This window comes from Myxine glutinosa, chromosome 4 (assembly GCF_964187855.1).
Source record: "Myxine glutinosa chromosome 4, kmMyxGlut1.1, whole genome shotgun sequence".
Taxonomy (NCBI): Eukaryota; Metazoa; Chordata; class Myxini; order Myxiniformes; family Myxinidae; genus Myxine; species Myxine glutinosa.
In genome coordinates this window covers 180,637,108-180,661,714 of record NC_136264.1, presented here as the reverse complement: position 1 = coordinate 180,661,714, position 24,607 = coordinate 180,637,108, and the positions used below count along the sequence as shown (strand labels likewise).

The window sequence follows — 24,607 nt, the reverse complement described above, 5'->3', positions numbered from 1 at the left end:
CGAGTGGTCCAACCGTGATTGTTAGGAAAGTTAGAAAGAGTTGAAGCACTGAATGCTGTGGAGCAGCCGAGCCAAGATTCCTCCACGGATTAACCGTAACTGTGGGAGAGAGAGGGAAACACACAAGCACAACAACAGTAAAGAGCAAGGACATTGAGAGATCTGTGGGAGAGAGGGAAGCACACAATCACAACAGCAGTAGAGAACAAGGACATTGAGAGATCTGTGGGAGAGAGAGAGAAGCACACAAACACAACAACAGTAGAGAACGTTCCTAAAGGCGTCCATGTAGTGAACTTTCCTGCACGGATTAACCGTGAACTCCACGTTCCTAAAGGCGTCCATGTAGTGAGCTTCCCTACACGGACTAACCGTGAACTCCACGTTCCTAAAGGCGTCCATGTAGTGAATATGTCCAGGCCTCACCCCCCGACCACCCGGGGAGCCTAGCCCTCAGCTCGGCCTCCCAGAAAAAGTGCTATCGATTTGCTTGACTTGGGATTTTTGATCAACCCCTTAACCTTCATTCAAAAGAAACTAAAAGTAAAAATCAGAGGTTGATGAGATAAGTTTGGCTTTGCAGGGGTAACTTGGAAATTGAACATGTAAAGGGCAGGGACAATGTCGTTGCTGATGCTTTGTCCAGAGTGAATTAACTTTGGAAATCTCTGTAAGTTGTTCGAAGTTTTGTTGCTTTATTTTTGGGGAAACATTGATTACTTGTGTTGGTTTCAAGAATTTGCCTACAAAGAAAGTTTTCGCTGTGTTCAAACTTTCTTTCTTGAGGGGGGGAAGTGTTACGGATTCGGCCCTAATTATGGTTGTTATTGTTATCATTGTTGGTTCTAGATATTATGCTTATTGTGGCTTAAGGGAAAAGGGTTATTGTGGTTAAAAGGTTTAAAAGCGCTCCTGGTAAAATGTGGCCGGAAATCGGATGGTGACCCGGAAGACAAAGGGAGCGAGGGAGAAGAGCGCGTGAGGCGGAGGTGAAACGAGGCATTTGTAAAAGCTCCGTACCCATCGTGGTCGAGCGTCCATTGAGAGTGAACTTTGGGTCCTGGAAAGGAATCTCGTGCGATCGTTGTTATCGCTGGTGTCGTGGAAAAGCCTGCGAAGCCAGGTACAGCTGTGAGATTCCGGAGAATCCTCGCCTAGAGGCTGCGGCCCGAGGAAGAACCGACCGCCATTTTGGGGACCTCGCATGTCGTTCGCGGACCCTTGGGGTAGCCGCGTCCATTGGTCCCGCCCTCCGGTGATTTGCCAAGGATGTGTGTGCGCGACAGCGGCCTCTGAAGGATACGGTGCAGTTCACGACTGCACGGTGTATGTGCACGTTTGGATAGCATCTTTGGGATTCCACTTTCCACCGCCAATTGGGGTTGGGTGGGACCACGTGACGGTCCCCGCCTTACCTACATCTCCTTACCCGCCTCATCGCCATCGCCTCTTCGCCGGGAGCACCATTGTGTTCCAGAGACATTGAGAAGGGCTCGGTTTAAGTCCCTGGGGGTGCCGTGAGTTTGAGCTAGGTTACCATCTTAAAATTTGATTGTAGGGCTGATTGCCCCATTGTTGCATGGTTCTTTTTGTGTGCTTTTAATATAATATTCGTTCATTGACAACCAAGGGTGTGGTTTCCTTATTGATTTGGATTGTTTCCTTTGGTGGTTTCCTGTATGGTTTCATTGGTGTTTGATTGCGACATGGAATAACATATATATCTTTCTGCCGGGGTTCCTCTCGGGGTTCGGAGGTTACCGAGACCAGGGGATTTCAGAGGACCCCGTAACACAATGACCAAATTATTTGGCTATAAAAGTTATTTTTGATTTACTGATTAATCAATTAATTATTTAATTATTCCATTAATGACTTAATTAATAATTTTTTTAAGTTACAGATTCAGATGAAACGGTGGTGGTTTCGGTATTGTATTAGCCAAATGATTAATAATTTAATTATTTTACAATTATTATTTATTTATTTTCGTTATTAATTACTTCTTTTCTTTCTCATCTGGGCAATATCTCAGGCACCTTTTGAGCTTGGACGCTGATATTTGGACACAACAGTGACCAAGTGATTTGGCTATGAACGATATTTTTGATTTATTGATTAATCAATTAATCGATTAATTATTTATTGTTACGTCAATGAATCAATAAAAAATAAAAAAAATTCAATGACTTATTTAATTCATTTTCAAAAAGTTGCAACTCCGGATGAAACACCGGTGGTTGAAGTATGCGATTAGCCAATTGATTAAGAAATTATTTTATGATCACTATTTATTGATTTTAATTATGCAATTAATCAATCAATTATTGTACACCTCTCCCTCCTGTCGAAGGTGCACACAGATTGAATGTCTGCACACCAGGAACAATTATCGAAGATTTATTATCTGGAGAAGATTCACTAAGATTATAACGAGGATTACAACAAAGTTAGCAATATACTACACCAGCATATACGACCATGAACTCAACACAACATTTCAAGCAAAACTTCTGCCCGACTTGGTTGAATTCAGTCCTTTTATAGCATCTATGCGAACAAAGGAAAGTCTCCTGAAGCCTCGATGAGTCAGACTGAGGAATGAGGGGTCAGGGGTTTGAGACAGGTTGGCGTTCATGGACACAGTACAACATCTGTTGAACATTTCAACACAGGCCATAAAGGATAAGCAGCCTCAGATGAAGGTATGCAGACATAGTGTTTTTGTCATGCTGGCGCCTACTGGAGACTCTATCTGGTCTTGTCTGGCAAAACAGCTTCATTCGCCTTTTGTATTTTTCAATACCTTAAAAATATTGTATTTCTTCCTTGCATAGATTTATCAATGTAAGCTTTATTCCTATAAGTATTCCTAAGCACAGCAAACACACAATTTCTATAACCCATAATGCAGATAGATCAAAAAATGTATCACTGAAGTATTGATGACTCACCTACTCTGAAGAGAAAGACATCACATGAACAGTTGGAAGTCCATTCAGACTTCCACACTCCCAATACCGTCTCTATGTGCTGTGCTGGAGAATGTTATTTATTTATTTGGCATGGGGGCGGTGTACTTTGAATGTATCTGTATTTGTTAATTTCTTAACTGGCTAATAGCATAACTAAGCCTAAACCACCAATGTTTCATCGGAATCTGTATGTTTTTGAAAGTTAATTAAATAATCAATTAATGGGAAAATTAAATAATCGATTAATTGATTAACCAGTTGATAATTAAACTATTAATTGATTAATCAGTTGATAAATTAATCAATTAATTGATTAATCAACAAATCAAAATTACCATTTTTTGCCAAATAATTTTTGCCAATTTTGCCAATCAAGCCAAATCACTTGGTCACTGTCGTGTCCGAATATTAGCTTCCTAGCTCAAAAGGTGTCTGAGATGTTTCCCAGATGAGAAAGAAAATAAATAAGTAATTGATAAATGGATAATAATTAAGTAATTAAGCAATTAATTGATTAGTCAAAAAATATTTTTAAAATGCCGTTTTTGCCAAAGCATGTGCTATTGTGCTCGAATTTCAGCTTCCTAGCTCAAAGGATGTCTGAGATATTGCCCAGACAAACAAACAAGCAAACAAATGGAGTGAAAACTGAGTACTCCCTTTTGGCGCGCGTCATTGCTGGGCCCCCTTTGGTGCCCGGCGATGAAGTCATGCAGCATCTTGGACATGGAATAGGAAAGGAGCGGTGTACAACAAAAGGAAGAAAGAAAGCCCCTCAAAAGTTTGCATCTGTTGCTGATGATGTCACAGAGGCCAAAACCAAAAAACAGGATTGATCTAGGCCTCATGGAAGAGCTATGCACATCAATCAGTTGCAAAAGCAAATATTAACAGACATGAGTGTATATTAATGCAAATTACAAGGATTCCTGTAGACAATACACAAACACAGATAATATATGGGATTTGAACCCATGAGGTTCTCAGCATCATAAGCCCAGGGTTCAAATTGAGGAATATTAACCCAACGGCCAATCCAATTTGAAGATCCAATGTCATGAAGCTTTAGTAATTATTTTACATGTTCAGAAGATATATGGAAATCTATTAAATCTTTTGGCTGAAATGAACTTTAGGGCAAATCTAATGGATAATGGGATAATCCATGGATGACTGTCTGCATGACATAATCTCATGCCATTTTTAATGAAATAGTTATTTCCTTTCATTCCTTGGATATTTTATTTCCTTTCACATTTATTACTGAAGATGAAGCATATATACTGTATTCTTGTACTTTGGTGCAATTTTGTCGGTGCATGGATATCTGCTGCCATCTCTTAATATGCGTAGCATAATATAAATTGCCAGACACAGATCGCAGAACCCCCCCCTTAAAAAGAGACAGAGCATTCGATGTCTGCTGCTTAGCCAGAGAGCTTTTCACGTGACCTGCATTTTATGCTTGAACAATCTTACACACGGTCGAGAGAAGAGCTCCAAATCAGTTGTATGTGAAGTGGCGAAGAATTGTGACGGTGATTGGCTGTGACTAGTTGGTAAACTTGAGGGTAATTGCTTGGGGATATTGCCGTTTTGTTTTGTATGTTTTGTCACTCGTTGATTTCCCAAGGCCCATCGACTTGACTGCTTGCACTGTATGTAAAATGACCAAGGAAAAGTTTCCAAGTAAAATATATAGTTGTTGATATTGTAATATTTAAAATGTTGGTATTTTGCCGTCCAGCTTCATCCGCCGAGCCATTTAGCCCTTTACAGCCATTCAGGAAAGAAAGAACCATTCAGGAAAGAACCATTCAGTTATCCTTTCAGAGGTCAAGAGACACGATTTTAAAGACTATGTGAGACAAGTATTGGTGTGCAGCGTTTAATATATTGTACGTAGTCAACTGTTCATGGGAGTTGTGTCATTTCTCATCTCCTCCTTTGTGTGTGTGTGTTTTTCATTCTTATCTCCATATGTGGGTATCAGAAGGTGAAACGAAGTCCTCCATCTCAGGTCTCAAAGTATCCACCCCCGTTTTTGTATGGGATCATGATTCATGGACCAATTTGTGAAGTTTTCTTGTTCTCAAAGGTTTGTTCCGAGTGCCCTTTTGAGGATCGTCATCGAGCCACGCACAGCTTCCAACTGCAGTTTGTTTGCGGTACCATCCCCAGGGATGGTTTTTAAGATTCCTGTAAGGTTCTTTTTTATTATTCCCATTGCTCCAATAATCAGTCATACAATTTCAGCACCCTTCAGCTTCCAAGATCTTTTCACTTCATCTTTGAGGTCTTGGTATTTGCTCATTTTCTTGATTTCTGCATTGATTAGGCCAAAATAGCTGGATGCTGACACCTCAATTAGCAATGCCTTCTCTTCTGTTGTGTACCTCAATACAATATCGGATCGCAATGCTTTGCTTTCTATGTTCACTCACAATGGGATCATCAGGTCATACGTGAGCATGACTTCCTTGTTTTCAGTGATTGCTTTTGGTTCATGTTTCCATGAGTTTTCTGTAACTGGAATGTTGAGACTTTTGCAGATGTGCCAGCAGATTACTTTACATACCTTGTTGTGCCTTTCGGTGTACAGCTGCTATGACATGAGTTTTTTGTACATCCTGATAGGAGGTGGCTCGTACTTTCTGTTTTTACCTTGCAAAACCTACACTTGTCCGATTGACTCAGTCCCTCCATTTTCTTAAAGCCATTGGTGTAGTGTCCTTGGTCTTGGGCATTAATAATGATTAATTCTCCATCCCAGTTGAGCTGACCTCTTCTTAACTATTCCAAAGAGCCTTCTTTGTCTATGCTCAATCTGTCCAACTCTTCTTTCTTTTTTTTATACGTTCCTGCTCTTTTATCATTTTCTCTGTTGTCAGTGTATATCAGTTTTTTCATTTAATATTTTTCATTTGTCGTTTTTGGTCTCATTGGGGCTGTATTTGTTCCTGTTTCGGTTTGATGTTTGACCTCTTCCATTCGCACCTGTCTTTGGAAATTTTTTGCATTGTGGTTTAGGAATACCTTCTCTGGTTTGTTGTCTTCGTGTTTGCATACAAATTAGATATTTTTGTGTATTAAGTCGAGGCTCATATAAGAGCTAACACACATAACATAATAAAGGGGGGGGGGGGGCACAAAGAGGGGGAGAGTGAGAGAAGCACAAAAACAGTTGGGGAACAGGGACATCAGATCTGTGGAAGAGAGAGGGCTGGGGTGGGGTACACAAGATAAACAAGATGGACACTACAGGGGCTTTCAGTAAAGAAAACAGGGAATTTGAAGGAGGAGCGTTTGGGGTGGATTAACATTGGTAGAAAAGATCATGCTCTTAGATGGGGGAAGGTATGAGATGGTGGTGAACAGCATGTACATTTTGGAATCTTGTGCTCTGGCTCGAATGAAGGATGAAGACTTCTGAAGATTGTCGAACAGGATATCTACCAATGCAGCGCTAACTGCATCCATTTGAAAGTCTATATACATACATATTGTCACGTCTGAAGCTGCCATGAAAACGAGAACCTCAGCGCCGAGTTAGACTCAAAAGATGGACCGAATGATCTTTTACTGCACTGCATTAAATTAATTAATGTCTTACTTTACTGTTCTCCAAGGAGCATTCAATTGGGCCGAAATAATGGTGACAAATGCACACAGAAACAGATAGATGGCTGAAACATGTTTTCTTACCTTTTAAAGGATTTATTTATAAAGAAAGCAGGAAAGAGGGTAATGAGACGCTACAAGCAGAAACACAACGAATCAAGCGAGTCAAATAGACACAAAAAGGTAAATGGGAATATTCAAACTTATGTGCAATGATTGAGAAATAAAGCAATTCCTCACCCATGAGGCACCACAGATCACACTCGTGCAAAAAAAACAATTGTAGGCAAGACTTCCCTTTCTCTGATGCACAAGGTGGATGCCAGACTCAAAATAGACCGCTTTGAGAACCAGGTGTGAGATGAATATCTCCCAAGAGCCAAGATGAGGACGATGACGATGAAGATGGTGTTTGGTGTGGAATGCCAGTGACAATTCGTCACCTTTGTGCTTTATGTGATTGCTTCCTGGTATTGCTCTCCATTCTCTTCCTCCACACTCCACAAACACAGGGTGATCACAGCTTGGGTCAATCCAAGAGACTAAGCCAAAATCATTCCCCTCCAAAACCTTGTGATCAGTGTTGCTTGTCCTTCTTCCACACAAGGCTTTTGTGATCTCTGGTCTGAACACCCAGGCCTCTTCTTCTTTGTCTAGGGGTCTCTCCTGTTCCCTCCTTCCACAAGCGGGGTCTCTCTTGTTCTTCCTCATGGGTGGAGTTCTCTCCTCTCCTAGTCTCGCCCATGGGGGCAGCGCCAACACAAAATAATTGCAGATGACTTCCATCACCACAGCGCATTATGCTGCCATGGCTGACACACACTGGTGAGACAGATGTGTGTCTCTCTCATGAAAAGTTCTCACTTATTAGCCCAGCCTACAATTTGAGGTGTTCATGCACACAAATTAAGATGTAACCTGTCTATAAATTACATATGCTGCCTTCTAAGCATCACGTGTAACAAAAGAGTTAACCTGACAGGTCCCTGTTACATGGCAATCTAACTGCTACTCCAAACAAACAGACCATGCTACACTTACCACAGTCTGGCTTTGGATCCCCCACCCCAATTCCATGTAGCTATATAGACACATTTCCTTACGGTCCCTTAAGGCACAGTCGAGTGTGGACATCATGTCAGACAAGGATGCGAGGACATGGCAAGGTAGTGTGGCGGGCACAAGGGTCAATAATTCCGCGCACCAGTGGGTGGCGCGAGCGTCCAGGCGGGGAACTGAAATACATGCCCCGCCTTTCAGCCGATCGGCCACGCCCGGGGGCAAGGCGTGGCCTCGGGACATATATGCGGGCTCTAAGCTCGAGCCCGCCCAGTGCTGATATGCGAGCTTGTAATAAAGACACTTGTTTGTATCTACGCGTTGTAGCCTACCTCGCTGGCAATTGAGTCGTGTGTGCACAGCACCACACTGGTGACCCCGATTGGTTCAGCCGTTGCTGACCCCCGAACGCGCCATGGCTACCAACGCCGTCGCAATCAAACTCCTGGAGTTTTGGGAAGCGCAAGCCGACGTTTGGTTTGTGCAGGCCGAAGCTCAATTCCAACTCAGGGGCATCACGGCGGACGAGACCAGGTACTACCACGTGGTCGTCGCCTTCGGGCCCGGCACTGCCGCGCGCGTCGTGTCCATCCTTCGGCGCCCGCCGGGTGACCACAAGTACGAGGCACTCAAACGTCTCCTCCTCGCCACGTTTGGGCTCACGGAGGTCGAACGTGCTGACCGCCTCCTGGACCTTCCCGCCCTCGGCGACACACGACCATCCGTCCGGATGGATTTCATGCTGTCCCTGCTTGGAGACCAGCGCCCGGATTTCTTATTCTGAGCACTTTTCCGATGCCAGCTACTTGTACAGGTGCGCCTCGCGCTGGCCGGTTCCAAAATAACGGAACCCCACGCCCTGGCTGGAGAGGCCGACAAGTATTTCGCGGCCTGCGACACGCGGTCGGTGTATGGTGCTGCCGTAGTGGATCCCGGCGCGGAGGCTACAGCGCCCCCTGCTTCCCTCGTGGCCGCTGCTACGCCCCGCCCACTACCGCCGCCGCCACCACCACCGCCTCCGGCACAGCCGCCGCGGGGGCCACCGCCGCAAACCTGGTGCTACTACCATGCCAGGTTCGGCCGCAAGGCTAAAACGTGCCGCCCGCCGTGTTCTTTTGACGGGTCGGGAAATGACCGGGCCGGCGCTCACTTGCGGCTATGAGCATCGGCCATTCCGGCAGCCTCCTGTTCATCACGGACACCTCGTCCGGGCGCCGTTTTCTTTGCGACACGGGAGCGCAGGTAAGCGTCCTCCCTGCCTCCACGTCTGACAAGCAAGCCGCGGGCCGGGGCCCTGCTTTGCTTGCCGCCAATGGTACACCCATCCGCACATTCGGGAAGCGTTGCCTCTCACTGCGGTTCGGAGGGCAGCGCTTTCAATGGTCGTTCGTCACCGCCAGCGTGCCAATGGCCCTGCTCGGCGCGGACTTTCTATGTGCGCATGGGCTGTTGGTCGACGTTAAGCGCAGACGTCTCATCCAGGCCGAAACCTTCAGCTCGCTCGCTTGTTCGCTGAGCGGCTCGTTGAGCAGCTCACTGAGCGGCTCACCGAGCGGCTTGCCAAGCAGCTTGCTGAAAGGTTCCGTCCCAATAGGTTAGTCTGTACGCTTCCGGCAGCGGACGAGTTTACCCGCCTCCTCGCCAGTTTCCCGGCCCACATTTTCAGTGGTGGCCGTCAAACACGGGGTGGAGCACCATATCCCCACGGTCGGGCCGCCTGTCTACGCCCGGGCACGCCGCCTCGACCCCACGAAGCTCGCCGTGGCGAAAGCGGAGTTTGCCACGCTGGAACGGCTGGGTATCGTACGGCGCTCCAACAGCACTTGGGCCTCCCCTCTGCACATTGTGCCGAAGCCCGGCGGCGGATTGCGGCCGTGCGGTGACTACCACCAACTCAATGATGCCAACACCCCTGACCGCTACCCAGTCCCGCATATCCAAGACTTTTCCGCCCGGTTGGCAAACACGACCGTGTTCTCCAAGGTGGACCTCATCCGGGGCTACCATCAGGTCCCTGTACAACCGGATGATGTCCCAAAGACGGCCGTCATCACCCATTTCGGCCTCTTTGAGTTCCTGCGGATGCCTTTTGGGTTGAAGAATGCGGCCCAGGCGTTCCAGCGGCTCATGGACAGCGTCTTGCGCGACTTACCTTTCATCTATGTCAACCTGGACAACATCCTAGTCGCGAGCGCGTCCCGGGAGGAGCACCTGCTCCACCTCCGCACGCTTTTCGAACGCCTGGGCCAGCATGGCCTGATCATCAACCCTGCAAAGTGCCGCTTCGGCGTCGCCGCCATCGACTTCTTGGGGCACCGCATCACGAGGCACGGGGCCATCCCTTTACCGGCCAAGGTGGAGGCCGTCAAGAGTTTTCCGCGCCCCCGCACGATCAAGGGGCTCCAGGAATTCCTGGGCATGGTCAATTTTTACCACCGCTTTGTGCCCCGCGTCGCCCAGCTCCTCCGCCCTGTGCACGAGGCCCTCTGGGGGAAGCCGGGCAAAGGTGACATTGCCTGGCCGGAACCGATGGCCGCGGCGTTTGCTGGCCTTGGCCAACGCCACCATGCTGGTGCACCCGGCGCCCGATGCACCGATCGCCCTCACCACCGATGCGTCGGACTACGCGGTGGGCACGGTGCACGAGCAGTGGGTGCGTGGTGCTTGGCAGCCCCTGGCGTTTTTTAGCCGGCAGCTTCGCCTGTACGAACGCCGCTACAGCACCTTCGACCGCGAGCTGCTCGGGCTCCACCTGGCGGTCCGACACTTCCGCCATCTGCTCGAGGACCACCCGTTCACGGCTTTCGTTGATCACAAGCCCCTTGTGTTCGCGATGGCCAAGGTCACCGAGCCATGGTCGTCCCGGCAGCAACGTCACCTCTCTGCCCTGTCCGAGTACACGATGAACATCCGTCACGTCGCGGGTAAAGACAACCCGGTGGCGGATTGCCTTTCCTGGTCCGTCGCGCACGCGGTCCACCTCGGGATGGACTCTGCCCGGATGGCGGAGGACCAGACCTCCGACCCCGGCGTCCAGGTCTTGCGGACCGCCGTCACGGCCCTCCGCGTCACCGAGGTGCCGTTCGACGTCACGGGCGCGGCCCTCCTGTGCGACGTCTCCCTCGGCCGGCCTCGCCCCATCGTGCCTGCTGGCTGGCAGCGCCCGGTTTTCGACGCCATCCACGGCCTGTCCCACCCGGGCACGAAGGCCTCCCAGAAGCTCGTTGCAGCGAAGTTCGTCTGGCATGGCCTCAGGAAGGACGTCCGCGACTGGGCCAGGACGTGCCTCGCGTGCCAGCGCGCAAAGGTCCACCGCCACACCCAGGCCCCGTTGGCCCCGTTTACGGTGCCCGAGCGTCGGTTCAAACACGTCCACGTCGACTTGGTGGGACCTCTGCCCCCCTCGCGGGGGTTCACCCACCTCCTCACCATGGTGGCCCGCACTACACGGTGGCCGGAGGCCGTGCCATTGGTGGCGACGTCTGCGGCTGATGTGGCGCAAGCCTTCATCGCCACTTGGGTTGCCCGGTTCAGTGCCCCCTCAGACATCTCGTCCGACCATGGCCCCCAGTTCACCTCGGAGCTCTGGGGCGCGGTGGCGCAAGGGCTCAATGTCAAACTGCACCGCACCACGGCCTACCACCCCCAGGCCAACGGCCTGTGCGAGCGCTTTCATCGCTCGATGAAGGCCGCGCTCCGGGCCAGTCTCCGCGACAGCAGCTGGGCCGATAGGCTCCACTGGGTCCTGCTGGGCCTCAGGACGGCGCCCAAGGACGACCTGCGTGCGACTCAGCGGAGCTGGTCTTCGGACAACCGCTGCGGGTACCGGGCGAATTTATCCACGGCTGCTTGGTCCACGGCGCAACAGTGCTCCACCCTGCAGGAGACCGCCCGGAGGTTCGCCCCGGTGCCGACGGCACACCACGGTTGCCCGTCCTCCCACGTTGCCCGGGAGCTTCGCACGGCGGAGTACGTTTTCGTCCGGCACGACGCCCACCGGGCACCGCTACGGCCCCCGTACGACGGGCCCTTCCGCGTGCTGGAGACCGGGGACAAACATTTCACCGTGGACATCGGCGGTTCCCTGGATCTTATCTCCGTGGACCGCCTCAAGCCGGCCCACCTCGATCTGGACCACCCCCCGCAAGCAGCTCTGCCTCCACGTCGAGGCCGCCCCCCGGCGGTCAGACCACGGCACCCCCCAGCCCCGCCGTCCCGCTACCCCCCAGCCCTGGACGCATCGCCAGGGGGCGTTTCGTCCGGGTCATCCGGCTTCCCCGCAAGCTCACCCTTCAGGTGCGTGGGAATTCTGGGGGTGCGCGTGTGGCGGGCACAAGGGTCAATAATTCCGTGCACCAGTGGGTGGCGCGAGCGTCCAGGCGGGGAACTGGAATACATGCCCTGCCTTTCGGCCGATCGGCCACGCCCGGGGGCAAGGCGTGGCCTCGGGACATATATGCGGGCTCTAAGCTCGAGCCCGCCCAGTGCTGATATGCGAGCTTGTAATAAAGACTCTTGTTTGTATCCACGCGTTGTGGCCTACCTCTCTGGCAATCGAGTCGTGTATGCACAGCACCACAGTAGCGTACTTTAACTTGAATCGTTTTAAAGATAACAGCAGACATTCTCGACACAGAATATGGGATTTGAACCTGGTATTGCAGAATCATGAGCCACATGCTCAGATTGGAACGTCAAACGGGCCAACCCTGTTTGCAGCACTTTGGAGTTAGACTAACTACGACACATCCAAGGGCAGCAACACTTTCACCTTCAAATAGATTAAAGACCTTGCAGTTGAGAGCAAAGATGTACACAGCATGCAGTTGCTGTCTTATGGAAGGAAAAATCGTAGGAATCTTTCCCATTTCACGATTACTGCCCGTTTGTCTTTGTCAGACTAATGATGCCATGTGGAGTTGCCCGCACGATTCGCCCGTCAACTGTCATGCATTGCCAGAAATTCCATTAGAACCTGCTGCTTGGACAGTATGCAGTTTCTAGATTGCTTTTTCTCAATGACAGGAGTATCGGCGAGTAATATTGTGTAATTAGAAATGGTATGATAAACCCAGTGGCATCTTTCTCATTTTGAACAAGCAAACTGCTTTAATCAGTCGAGAGTCTGCTGGAGATGTGGTGTCAGGAGGAAGCATTACATTGGGTGGAGCCATCTTTCGCAGGGGACTTGATCCAGATGTTTTGACTTGCGGATGCAAATATCACCCCTTTGGAACAAGTTTTAACCTTTAGGAAAGGTGTGTCCCTTGATAGGTTAATTGAAATTAGACGAGAACATCAAATTAAACAAATGGGTATATATATATATATATATATATATATATATATATATATATATATATATATATATATATATGTATATACAGACTTGGCATTTAATATGGAATTTTTTTTTTGTGGGGGTGAACTTACTTTTCAAGATGACTTAGAACCAAAATTTCATTGGAATTATGTTGAAATTATTCTAGATTTTGTTAATGTGACCTTTAAAAGAAACAAAAACCACATTTGACATTTCGAAGCAAATAAATTGATCCTTCAAAGTGATGTAAACTGATATCGAACTCAATTCACGGACAGTACTGTGTTAAACCTCTGTACGTTTTCCAGAAGTATCTCTTTATTTTGCACATTAGCCAAAAGAAATTCAACAAAAACAAAAGCTAAATTATGACTGGGATTACGGACAATAAAATTACAGTTCAGTACTTCGTGTAACCCCCACGAGCATTCAGGAGAGCACGTACACATTGAGGCATGCTGTTCACGAGATTTGCCAAGGTTTGGACAGGAATCGCTTGCCATGCACTGACAATAGTCTGCTGCAATTCACGCACAGAGGTAGGCTGCTGGTCCAAGTTGTCGATTTGACGCGTTAATTCTGCCCACAAGTTCTCTATCGGATTCATATCCGGGGACATGGCAGGCCACTCCATATGCTCTACACCACGGTCAGAAAGAAAGTGTTGGATCATGCGAGCACGATGAAGCCGTGCATTGTCATTTGGAAGACAAAGTTTCCTCGAAAGGCTGCACGAGCAAATGGAAGCAATGTTTCTTCCAGAATGACCCTGTACTTGAACTGGTTCAGGTTTCCATTCAGAACAACCAGGTCAGTTTTGCCCCATGCATGAAAAGCAGCCCAAACGGTCACCCCATCACCTGCAGCTTGGACTCTTGGCACTATACAATCTTCGTTGTGGGCTTCATGCACTTGTCTGCGCACTCGGACGCAGCCATCTTGACGATAGTCCAGAAATCAATCTCGACTCGTCACTGAAGGTCATGTGATTCCAGTGTCCTGGCTGCCATTGACGGTGCTCTCTGGCCCACTGCAATCGGAGCTGGCTGTGTTGTCTGGTCAGGCGTGGCTTTCTCAGGGGCCGCCTGGCACGATAGCCTTCTTGAACCAGTCGTTGGTTGACTAGCCTTCTGGATACAGGCACATTTGTCAGTTGCTGCCACTCAGCCCTAAGCCGATTAGCTGACTTTGTTCGGCCATTGCAGACTAACCGGTGCAGCTGGTGATCATCTCTCCTTGTGGTTCTGCGTGGACGTCCTGGCCTAGGTATTGGAGTAGGGACACCCCTCTGAGCATTTCATTTCAGGATCTTTGACACGTGACCTTGAGTGATGCCATACTGCCGAGCAATAGCATGCTGTTTCATGCCAGAATTTCGTAAAGCCACCACTCCATGACAAACAGCATTGTCAAGTTGACGGACCATCTCCAGAGGAAGCGGCAATAACTTTTGTAGACGTGCAGCAGTTGTTTTCCACTAATACAGAACGCAACAACCCTTATATACCCGATTGTGAAGCCAATCGTCAAATGTACCTGTCCTTACATTTTGTCACGCCACCTGTGATATAATCCTGTTATTGACTGCTTGCTGCGAAAGACAATCAGTGACATGGTTCTTTCAACAAAGACATCACCGAAGGGTAAAATAAACTCACCAGATTGATACACTGAGTTCAGAAAGTAAACCCAAGTCAAGAAAAAAAAAAATTCCATATTAAATGCCAAGTCTGTATAATTATATATATATATATATATATATATATATATATATATATATACAGTGCATTCAGAAAGTATTCAGACCCCTTCACTTTTTTCACATTTTGTTATGTTGCAGCCTTATGCTGAAATCGTTTAATTCATTTTTTCCCTCATCAATCTACACTCAATACTCCATAATGACAAAGAGAAAACAGGACTTTAGAAAGTTTTGCAAATTTATTAAAAATAAAAAATTGAAATATCACATTGACATAAGTAATCACACCCTTTGCGATGACACTTGAAATTTAGCTCAGGTGCCTCCCATTTCTCTTGATCATCTTTGAGATGATTCGACACCTTGATTGGAGTCCACCTGTGGTAAATTCAATTGATTGGACATGATTTGGAAAGGCACAAACCTGTCTATATAAGGTCTCACAGCTGACAATCCATATCAGAGCAAAAACCAAGCCATGAGGTCGAAGGAACTGCCTGCAGAGCTCAGGGACAGGATTGTGTGGAGGCACAGATCTGGGGAAGCCTGCAAAGGAAATTTCTGCTGCATTGAAGGTTCCCAAGAGCACAGTGGCCTCCATAATTCTTAAAGGGAAGAAGTTTGGAAAAACCAGGAATCTTCCTAGAGCTGGCTGCCTGGCCAAACTGAGCAATCGGGGGAGAAGGGCCTTGGTAAGAGAGGTGACCAAGAACCCGATGGTCACTCTGGCTGAGCTCCAGAGATCCTGTGTGAAGATGGGAGAAACTTCCAGAAGGACAACCATCACTGCAACACTCCACCGATCTGGGCTTTATGGCAGAGTGGCCAGATGGAAGCCAAAGAGTTCAATCTTGGTTTCATCAGACCACAGAATCTTGTTTCTCACAGTCTGGGAGGCCTTTAGGTGCTTTTTTGCAAACTCCAAGCGGTGTTTCATGTGTCTTTCACTGAGGAGAGGCTTCCGTCTGGCCACTCTGCCATAAAGCTCAGATCGGTGGAGTGTTGCAGTGATGGTTGTCCTTCTGCGAGTTTCTCCCATCTTCACACAGGATCTCTGGAGCTCAGCCAGAGTGACCATCGGGTTCTTGGTCACCTCTCTTACCAAGGCCCTTCTCCTCCGATTGCTCAGTTTGGCCGGGCGGCGAGCTCAAGGAAGAGTCCTGGTTGTTCCAAACTTCTACCATTTAAGAATTATGGAGGCCACTGTGCTCTTGGGAACCTTCAATGCAGCAGAAATTTTTTGTGGGCTTCCCCAGATCTGTGCCTCGACACAATCCTGTCTCTGAGCTCTGCAGGCAGTTCTTTCGACCTCATGGCTTGGTTTTTGCTCTGATATGCATTGTCATCCTTGAGACCTTATATAGACAGGTGTGTGCCTTTCCAAATCATGTCCAATCAATTGAATTTACCACAGGTGGACTCAAATCAAGGTGTAGAAACATCTCAAAGATGATCAAGAGAAATGGGAGGCACCTGAGCTAAATTTAAAGTGTCGTAGCAAAGGGTATGAATACTTATGTCAATGTGATATTTCAGTTTTTTCTTTTTAATAAATTTGCAAAACTTTCTAAAATCATGTTTTCTCTTTGTCATTATGGGGTATTGAGTGTAGATTGATGAGGGAAAAATGAATTTAAACGATTTCAGCATAAGTCTGCAACATAACAAAATGTGAAAAAAGTGAAGAGGTCTGAATACTTTCTGAATGCACTGTATGTATATTTATATATACTAGGGCATGCCCGTACATGGGTGCCCGTTCCTTGCCAAAAAAAAAAAAAAACGCTACCCGTACGCTCTACCCCGCCCGTACGCCCGTAAACAAAAAAAACAACGCTCTTCGCTTCCGCCCTTTGCTCTGACTGAATTGGGAGAAATAATGCGCATAAGAAATCGAGAAATTATTATTTTCTCCGGAAGAAATCGAATTACGAACCGTAATGGCGCACGCGCTCGGCTCGGCTCGCTCTCACATCGGCCACGCCTACGCAACAACGCGTTCTGTGATTGGCTGCCGGAAGTGCAGTCTTCACTGTCCGGAAGGTCGCATATCGCAGTTACGATGAATCGCAAATTAGTTTTAATTAGTTTTAAAACATAGTTTAACGCCAACATAGTTTGCCAACGTGAAATAAATGAATACGCTCTCAAATGTGCCGTCCGAGGCAGAGTCTGTTCGGCACGTTCGGCACACGTGATAGCTCGCTGCTCTCTGATTGGTTGAATCGTTTTTTGGACATAGCTCGGTAACTACTTGTCCGATTAATATGAAACCTTGAAAAGGCACATCCTCGGGTCCCCAGCAATATACCTGGCAAGTTTCAAGTATATCGGACCCGTGGTTGTCGAGAAACAGCGGTCACAGACATACAGACATACAAACATACAAACATACAAACATACACACAGAGATTACTGGAATTATAGATAGATATATATATATAATCGTGAGATTAAATAAGCCGCGGACGTAGCTTCAGGACTGTCGATCTTTAATTCTCGACAAGCTTTCGACCAACAAAGGTCTTCTTCTTAGTCGTCCACAAGTTCAGCGGAAGTTAAACTTGGGGACGACTAAGAAGAAGACCTTTGTTGGTCGAAAGCTTGTCAAGAATTAAAGATCGACCTTCCTGAAGCTACGTCCGCGTCTTATTTAATCTCCCGAATATTTATTTAATACAAATGAGACACCCTTCTCGTACTGTGGAGTTTTTACTATTTCTCACAGTTATATATATATATATATATATATATATATATATATATATATATATATATATATATATATATATAGTATCATAAATGGTGGCATTATGGTTAGAGCGTCTTCTTTTTGATCATCGGGTGGGAGGTCAATGGTTCAAACCTTGACCGAGTCGTACCAAAGACCTTTTTGTGCATCTTCCCTGCTTGATTTTCAGCATTTAAAGGGATAGAGCACGTGCAAACAAAGCTGGGAAAGCAATAGCAAACCACTCAGTACAACCCTTTACAAGAAACTGCTCGGCAGCACTGATGCTCTGTACATCAAATCAAATCAAAATATGTTGTGCAGTAGCGAAACGTTTGCAGGTCCACCACGTGAATGGTAGGCGAAGTCGCATGTCTTCCTGAATTGTTATATCGGTGGCTTATTTCAAAGTAAATTGCTCTCTCTCATGCACAGATTTATACCATCTCGTCTTCAGTTGTCATACCCTTCCTCCCGTCCATGGTACACGGAATCTTGTGGTGAGGCTGTTGCCCTGAAACAACTTGCTTTCGTCTCCTGGAAAGCAAATCCAACGGAAGGAAATCTCATTTCCTTTCACAAAGCCCGAAACAAGTGTGTGTCCACCCTCAGGAGAGCCAGGAAACAATATCTCACCATTCTCAAGACCGAACTCTCTTATCTGTCTCCCTCTTCCAAATCCTGGTGGTGTCTGGTCAAATCTGTTTCTGGTGTTTGTTCCCCCTCCATCCCCTCCCTCACCTCAAACGGCTTAACGGCTGACTCCGCACGTGAAAAAGCTGAATGCCTCAACTCTGTGTTTGCCTCTAAATCTTGTGTCCCAAACCCATCCCTCTCTGTACCCACCGTACCCAGTCGTACCCAGCTGCTCCTGGACTCTGTGTCCTTTCCTCCTGACAAGGTGGAAAAGTTTCTGTCAACCCTCGACTCTGATTCTGCAACTGGTCCTGACGGCATCAGCCCACGGGTCCTAAAATCATGTTCTTCTGCTCTTTCACTCCCTCTTTCTGTTCTCTTCACCCTCTCTTTTGCTCAAGGTCATCTGCCATCTGCTTGGAAATCAGCCAGCATCACCGGTTTGCACAAAAAAGGTGCAAAAACAGATCCCAGCAACTACAGACCAATCAGCCTTCTCCCAATTATCAGCAAAGTCATGGAATCCATCATTGCTTCAGATATTAAATCTTTCCTCTTCTCCAATGGCTTGATCTCTGATCATCAATTTGGTTTCAGACCTGGTCACTCTACTCTGGACATGCTGCTTCTGCTTTCTCAACAATGGATGGAGGTCCTCAACACCAAACAGGAAATTAGAGCTGTCTCCCTTGACATTTCACGTGCCTTCGATACGGTCTGGCACCCTGCTCTGCTCAAAAAACTCTCCTCCTTTGGTATCCATGGAAATCTCCACGCATGGCTGGCGGACTTCCTGTCTGGTCGTAGTCAACGTGTGGCCCTGAATGGGTTTCTCTCATCTCCTCTTCTTGTTCAGGCTGGAGTTCCCCAAGGTAGTGTTCTGGGCCCTGTGCTTTTTCTGGTCTTCATCAATGATCTCTCTGACTCTCTTGAAAATCCTCTCTATCTCTTTGCTGACGACTCTACTCTCTGTCGCTCCATTCCTCATCCCTCAGATCTGCAGTCTGCAGCCTCCTCACTCTCTGCAGACCTGGACAAAATCACAGACTGATCAAACAAGTGGAACATGTCTTTCAATCCTGACAAATCTCACACTCTTACAATGTCTCTCCGAAAGGACCGACTGGACAACCCTCCCATCTACTTTCTGAACAATCCTCTCCAAGAAGTTCTGTCGCTCAAGCTTTTGGGTCTCACTATCTGCCATGATCTTTCTTGGGAAAACCACATTTCCAAGCTGGCCTCCAAAGCCAGTCGCCGACTGGGCATCCTCCGTCGTGTGAAGTCCTTCCTTGGCACACCTGAGCTCCTCACCACATACAAGGCTATCATCCGCAGCTCAATGGAATACTGTTCTCCCCTCTGGGCTGGTGCTCCTGCCTCACACCTTGCTCGGCTTCACGCTGTTGAGGCCAAAGCTTTCAGAATCATTGGAATCTCCTGCGATGTAGTCAACACCGAGGGCCTTTCACTCACTCACCGCAGGCAGGTTGGTGGTCTTTCTGTCTTCTACCGACTCCTCTCCGGCCTTGCTCCCCCAGCTCTCTCTGTGCTCTGTCCCCCCAATATTCCTTCAGGTCGCACAAGATCTGCCTGCAACCCTCTTATGGTTAAACTGCCAAAGTCTAGGCTCTCTGCTCACCTTCACTCCTTCATTCCTCTTTTCTCCCGCCTCTGGAACAAACTCCCCCACTCCCTTCAATCCCACTCCTCCCTCCAGGTCTTTATAACAGCTGTTCACCACCATCTCTTATCTTCCCCCATCGAAAACCTTGATCTTTTCTACCCCCGGTAATTCACCCCAGAGTCCTTGCAGTGTTCATATGTTTTATTCCTCTCCCACCTCCCCCCAAGTCCTCCCGATGTCCCTGCTCTCAAATGTTGTGTTTGTGTCCTTCCCCCTCTTCCCCCTCTCTTTTGTGTCCTTCCCCCTCTCTCCCCATCTTGTCTGCCGCTCCCCTTGTTTTTTGTGTTTTGTGTGTCGGTTTGTCTTTTTGTGTGATTAATGTTAGCTCTTTCACGAGCCTCGATCTTGTATCCAAAAAAAAAAAAAAAAAAACCTCTGGGAAAGTTATTGCAGCAGTCATTGAATTACATGCAACAGGAAGCAATGAACTGAAAGTATGACACTCAATAATTTAAATTTGTTTTCACATCACGATGGCTTTCACACTACATAACATCAGTCTTCTTATCCCCTCCCTTGCGCATTGTTTTGTCCATAAGGATGTGGCCACAATGCAGCTGTGTGGAAACCGACTGGACAAGAAGGATTTTTTTGGCAAATCTGACCCCTTCCTGGTGTTCTACAGAAGCAACGAGGATGGAACGTGAGGATGGTGTTGGTTGTTTGATATGGACATTGACTGTGGGAACTCTCCTGAAGGAACTACTGAGTGTTGAGAAGGGCACATTGTTGTTTCGAATGTGTAGAGATTGGTATTGGTGTTCTTGGAGAATTATTAACAATTACTGGTGTTATGTTACTAAAACTTCAAGAGACTCGGTTTAGCAAAATCAATGTTTTATTCACTTTTGAGAATTTGTTGTATACTTGAGAATTTGTTGTTTACTAAGCCGAGATCTTTAATGAGTCTTTGTTCCAGTCTTTGTTGAAGCTCGTTTGGTAGGACTTGGTTGAAGCTCGTTTGGTAGGTCTTGGTTGAAGCTCGGTCTGTAGGTCTTTTGAAGCTCGTTCAGTTGCTGACCAGTCTTCAGTTGTTCCCCGTCCACTCTGCTCCTGCTCACAACTTTCTCCTGGTTTTAAAGCCCCAAACTCCTTTGATGTTACAGAGCATCCAGGGTGTCCCTTATCCAAAACCTTATTTGGCTCCCTCTTGGCCAGCTAGTACTTATTTCTGTTCAAGAGGTCAAATGCTCTGACCTGCTGAGGGGGAATTTGCAGCCTGTGTTCCATCTATGGAACACAGGCTAAATATTGATAGACACAGATGGCAGTCCAAGAGCATTACACATTCTGTTTCCTTAAATTAACTCTCTCTCTCTGGACCACCTGTTAGCTCTTTAACAGAAGCTAAATAGTTCAAGAGGATTCACAGTTTTATCAAACTGCACCACAGAGCATTTTTACACCAGATCACATTCGGTAGTTATCTATCTATAATTCCAGTAATCTCTGTGTGTTTGTTTGTACGTTTGTACGTTTGTATGTTTGTACGTTTGTACGTTTGTTTGTTTGTCTGTGACCGCTGTTTCTCGACAACCACGGGTCCGATATACTTGCAACTTGCCAGGTATATTGCTGGGGACCCGAGGATGTGCCTTTTCAAGGTTTGAAATTAATCGGACAAGTACTTACCGAGCTATGGCGATTTAGCCGTTCGCCGTTCGCTTTGGCGTTGCGAATGGACCAAACCATTGCATGTAAATAGAGGGGGGGGTTCTGTGGTCGTTGCGAATGGACCAAACCATTCATGTAAATTGAGGGGGGGGGGGGGTTCTGTGGTCGTTACTGCCACGTGGTTTCAAAGTTTTTTTTTGTTGTTGTTGTTTGCACGCATGTTTTTTTGCACCCACGTACGGGCACGCCCTAGGATGTTTACACACGCACACCCCTACACAAATTTTTTTTTTTTTTTTTTTTTGGCAAGGAACGGGCACCCACGTACGGGCACGTCCTAGCTTATATATAGTACGGGCATGCCCTAGTATTAACAATATGGTCAATATGAATATTTATTCCCCAACAGTCCCCGGTTTTTTTCTTTTATGTTTATATTAACCATTAATCTAAACATTACCACATTAAATATTCAAAACCCTAATCTGGTAATTCAATTTCCTAAGGCATACACCGTCATTCTGGAAGAATTTTGATCACAATACATTTCCTTGTTCATTTACTCTTTCTATGTTGATAATTCAATTCAACTCATTTGCATAAAGGTCACAAAACATTTCACCTTCACCAAAACGCAATAATTTCAGTTCATCATTAAAATAATAAAGCATCTGCAACATTTGGCAAAATATTTGCCTTTAATCAAATATTGACTTTCTTTGTTTGAAAAAAGGGGCGGATCACTTGTGTTTGGAATTTCAGCATAAAACATTTTTCTCCTGTTGTCTTCATCACACCTTCACTATTTGCATAGGATTTTCCGCTGTTGTGATAGCTGGGCAGAGTCAAAGACTGACCCTGCTCTCCATGCAGCATCCTTGCCACTCTTGCTGTGAGCCATAGTAGATTTGAACAAGGCCTCCATCCAGTTGTAGTCGACTTGCCTCCTCACTAATCGTGAGCATGGAGCAAGTATTGATGTGATGTTGATTTGTCAACAAGATGTGGAGCAGGGATGCCGGATGCATCCGCAATGATGATGTTGGGACCATGGTACTCAGTTGCCCATGGTCCATACCAGGAGCCCACAGCAGAATCGTGCACAGCTGTTGTGAAGGAAAAAGCAGTCGTTCGCTTGCAGCTCCAGGCTGGCTCCCCGGAAGTTGGTGAAGTAATGACACACGCCACCGTATCCCGTAAACGTTGCAGGTAAACTATCGTCGTCCTGCAATTGCTGATGTGATGAATGTTCGAGGTATTTGAACACAAGTAAGTGATCGCCCTTTTCCATATGTTGCAGTGTGACCCAGACAAATGGTCACATAATTTTCCCTTGGTGAAGGTAAACATCCATCTTCCAAAGGAGCATTTCTTCATCATTCTTTGAGAAAGAGGGTGTATGCCAAGATTAACCTCATTTTCACAAATTTTCCTTTTTCAAACTTCTTCCCAGATGTCGTTATCACTCCATTTGGGATGTGGTCTTGTCTTTCCTTTACTTAGCCACATTTATATCTGCTCTCCACACAGATTGAATCAGATGGGGTACATTGTAACATGAAATCACTATCTTTTATAACAACTTCACACGAATAATATTCAAATCAGACATGTGTTTTACACTACTAAAACTAAGAATAGCATCCACAATTGCTTTCAGGTTCATATAATTCAAAAATTAAACACATGCAGGTGTTGTAACTCAACTCAAAGAAAATAAATGCATTAATAATGATTATATATGATTTAAATCACAAACAGGAATATCTAATTCCCAACAATTCTTGCAAACAAGCAAACTATGCCTAATGTGTTATTAGCATAGTCCTCCCCGCTTTTTGTTTTTCTTTAACAGTGTTACTTGTGGTGATATGAGTTCATCGATCGTGTAAAACAGACATAGTTCACAACAAGTTGTTATGCCCTCATTTATGTCAATGACATTCAACATTATATACCAAACTAACAACTTCTTAAAATGTGACTAAAGAAAATCCCTTAATATATAACATAAATCTGATTATTTGCCTTATTCTGATGCCCCTATCTCCCGGGGTCCATATTTGTTTCTATTGTTATCAACTTCCTATGATCTGTGAATTCGTTCCAAAATACCACAACCATAGGTTTTAACAAAGCTCTACCATACTATTTCCAAGTTGAACTCAAAATACTAGTAAAACAATCAATTCAAAGAATTAACTTCAAAGGGTCAGCAAATTCATTCTATAACCAGATCTAATTTTCCCATCCAATAGTTTGCCTTGACACATGTCATATTATAACATTTTAATAAACCTTCAGAAATGTTGCCCATCGCAACAACTTCCCTTTTACAAATAGCCATGTGTAAATTACGTATTGAACGACAATTGTCTCTCAATGTGTTTGGCCTAAATGGCCGCAAAAGTGGCTGCCAACATGCAGTACCTTTTTTATCTACCAAATAAGTGCTCGTCGACATAAGACCTCTACCAAATGTTGTTTGTAAAAACAAATCTGGGATTTCTAATTACATGGATGCACACTCTCAGGACATTGCAGGCTGCTGTTATCAATCCATTACGATAAAATAATTTCTTTACCCACAATCAAATAAGTAACACAAATTGAGGATATTATCCCTATCACATTCATTTATAGATTCATTTGGTTCTAATTCACTCTTTTCCCACTGCTATAAGGAAGAACAGTAGCTCTTATAAGTCTTTGTAATATCTCATTAAATTTACCCAGCATTGAAGAATTTATTTACTATCCATTTCCCTTCTGTTTACCAGTAACTTTGTTTAAACTGCATAACTTAATTTGATAAATCCCATGTATACAGCTACCACTTATTGAAACCCCTACTTTTGTAGAAAATAGCCAAATAAGTGGTTGTATACTCCCTTAAAAGTTGTTCCTCCATTTTCTATGCAACTTAGTGAATACTACTGACACCAGTATGCCAATATAGGTGTGGCAGATTAACAAAATATGTTGCAGGTACACGTAACATCGTGTTCTAAGTGTAAAAACATAACAAACAAAAACCCATCTGAGTGTAAAACACATAACAGCGCATTCACGTCTGCCCCTTGGTTTTAAGATTCACAATGCATTTCGTTTTAAAACTCACAATAGTTCAATTCAACAAAATTGTCTTTACTATCTGCCCATATCGTCTATGCCTAAGACACATCCATACATACAGCACAATTTATATGCTGATAAAGGTCAAGTTTATATATGTAAAAATCCAAGAGCAGAGTACTCT

General features: G+C 46.0%; 1 protein-coding gene across 2 annotated transcripts in view; it reads left to right on the top strand.

The window, feature by feature from the left end:
- Positions 1–24,607, top strand: part of CPNE9 (copine family member 9) — a 231,400-nt gene that overhangs the window by 65,578 nt on the left and 141,215 nt on the right. For both annotated transcript variants that reach the window (XM_078776757.1, XM_068114055.2), the window contains one exon: positions 20,274–20,377. In XM_078776757.1, the coding sequence (XP_078632883.1) occupies positions 20,274–20,377 (104 nt within the window). The remainder of the gene's footprint in view (positions 1–20,273; positions 20,378–24,607) is intronic.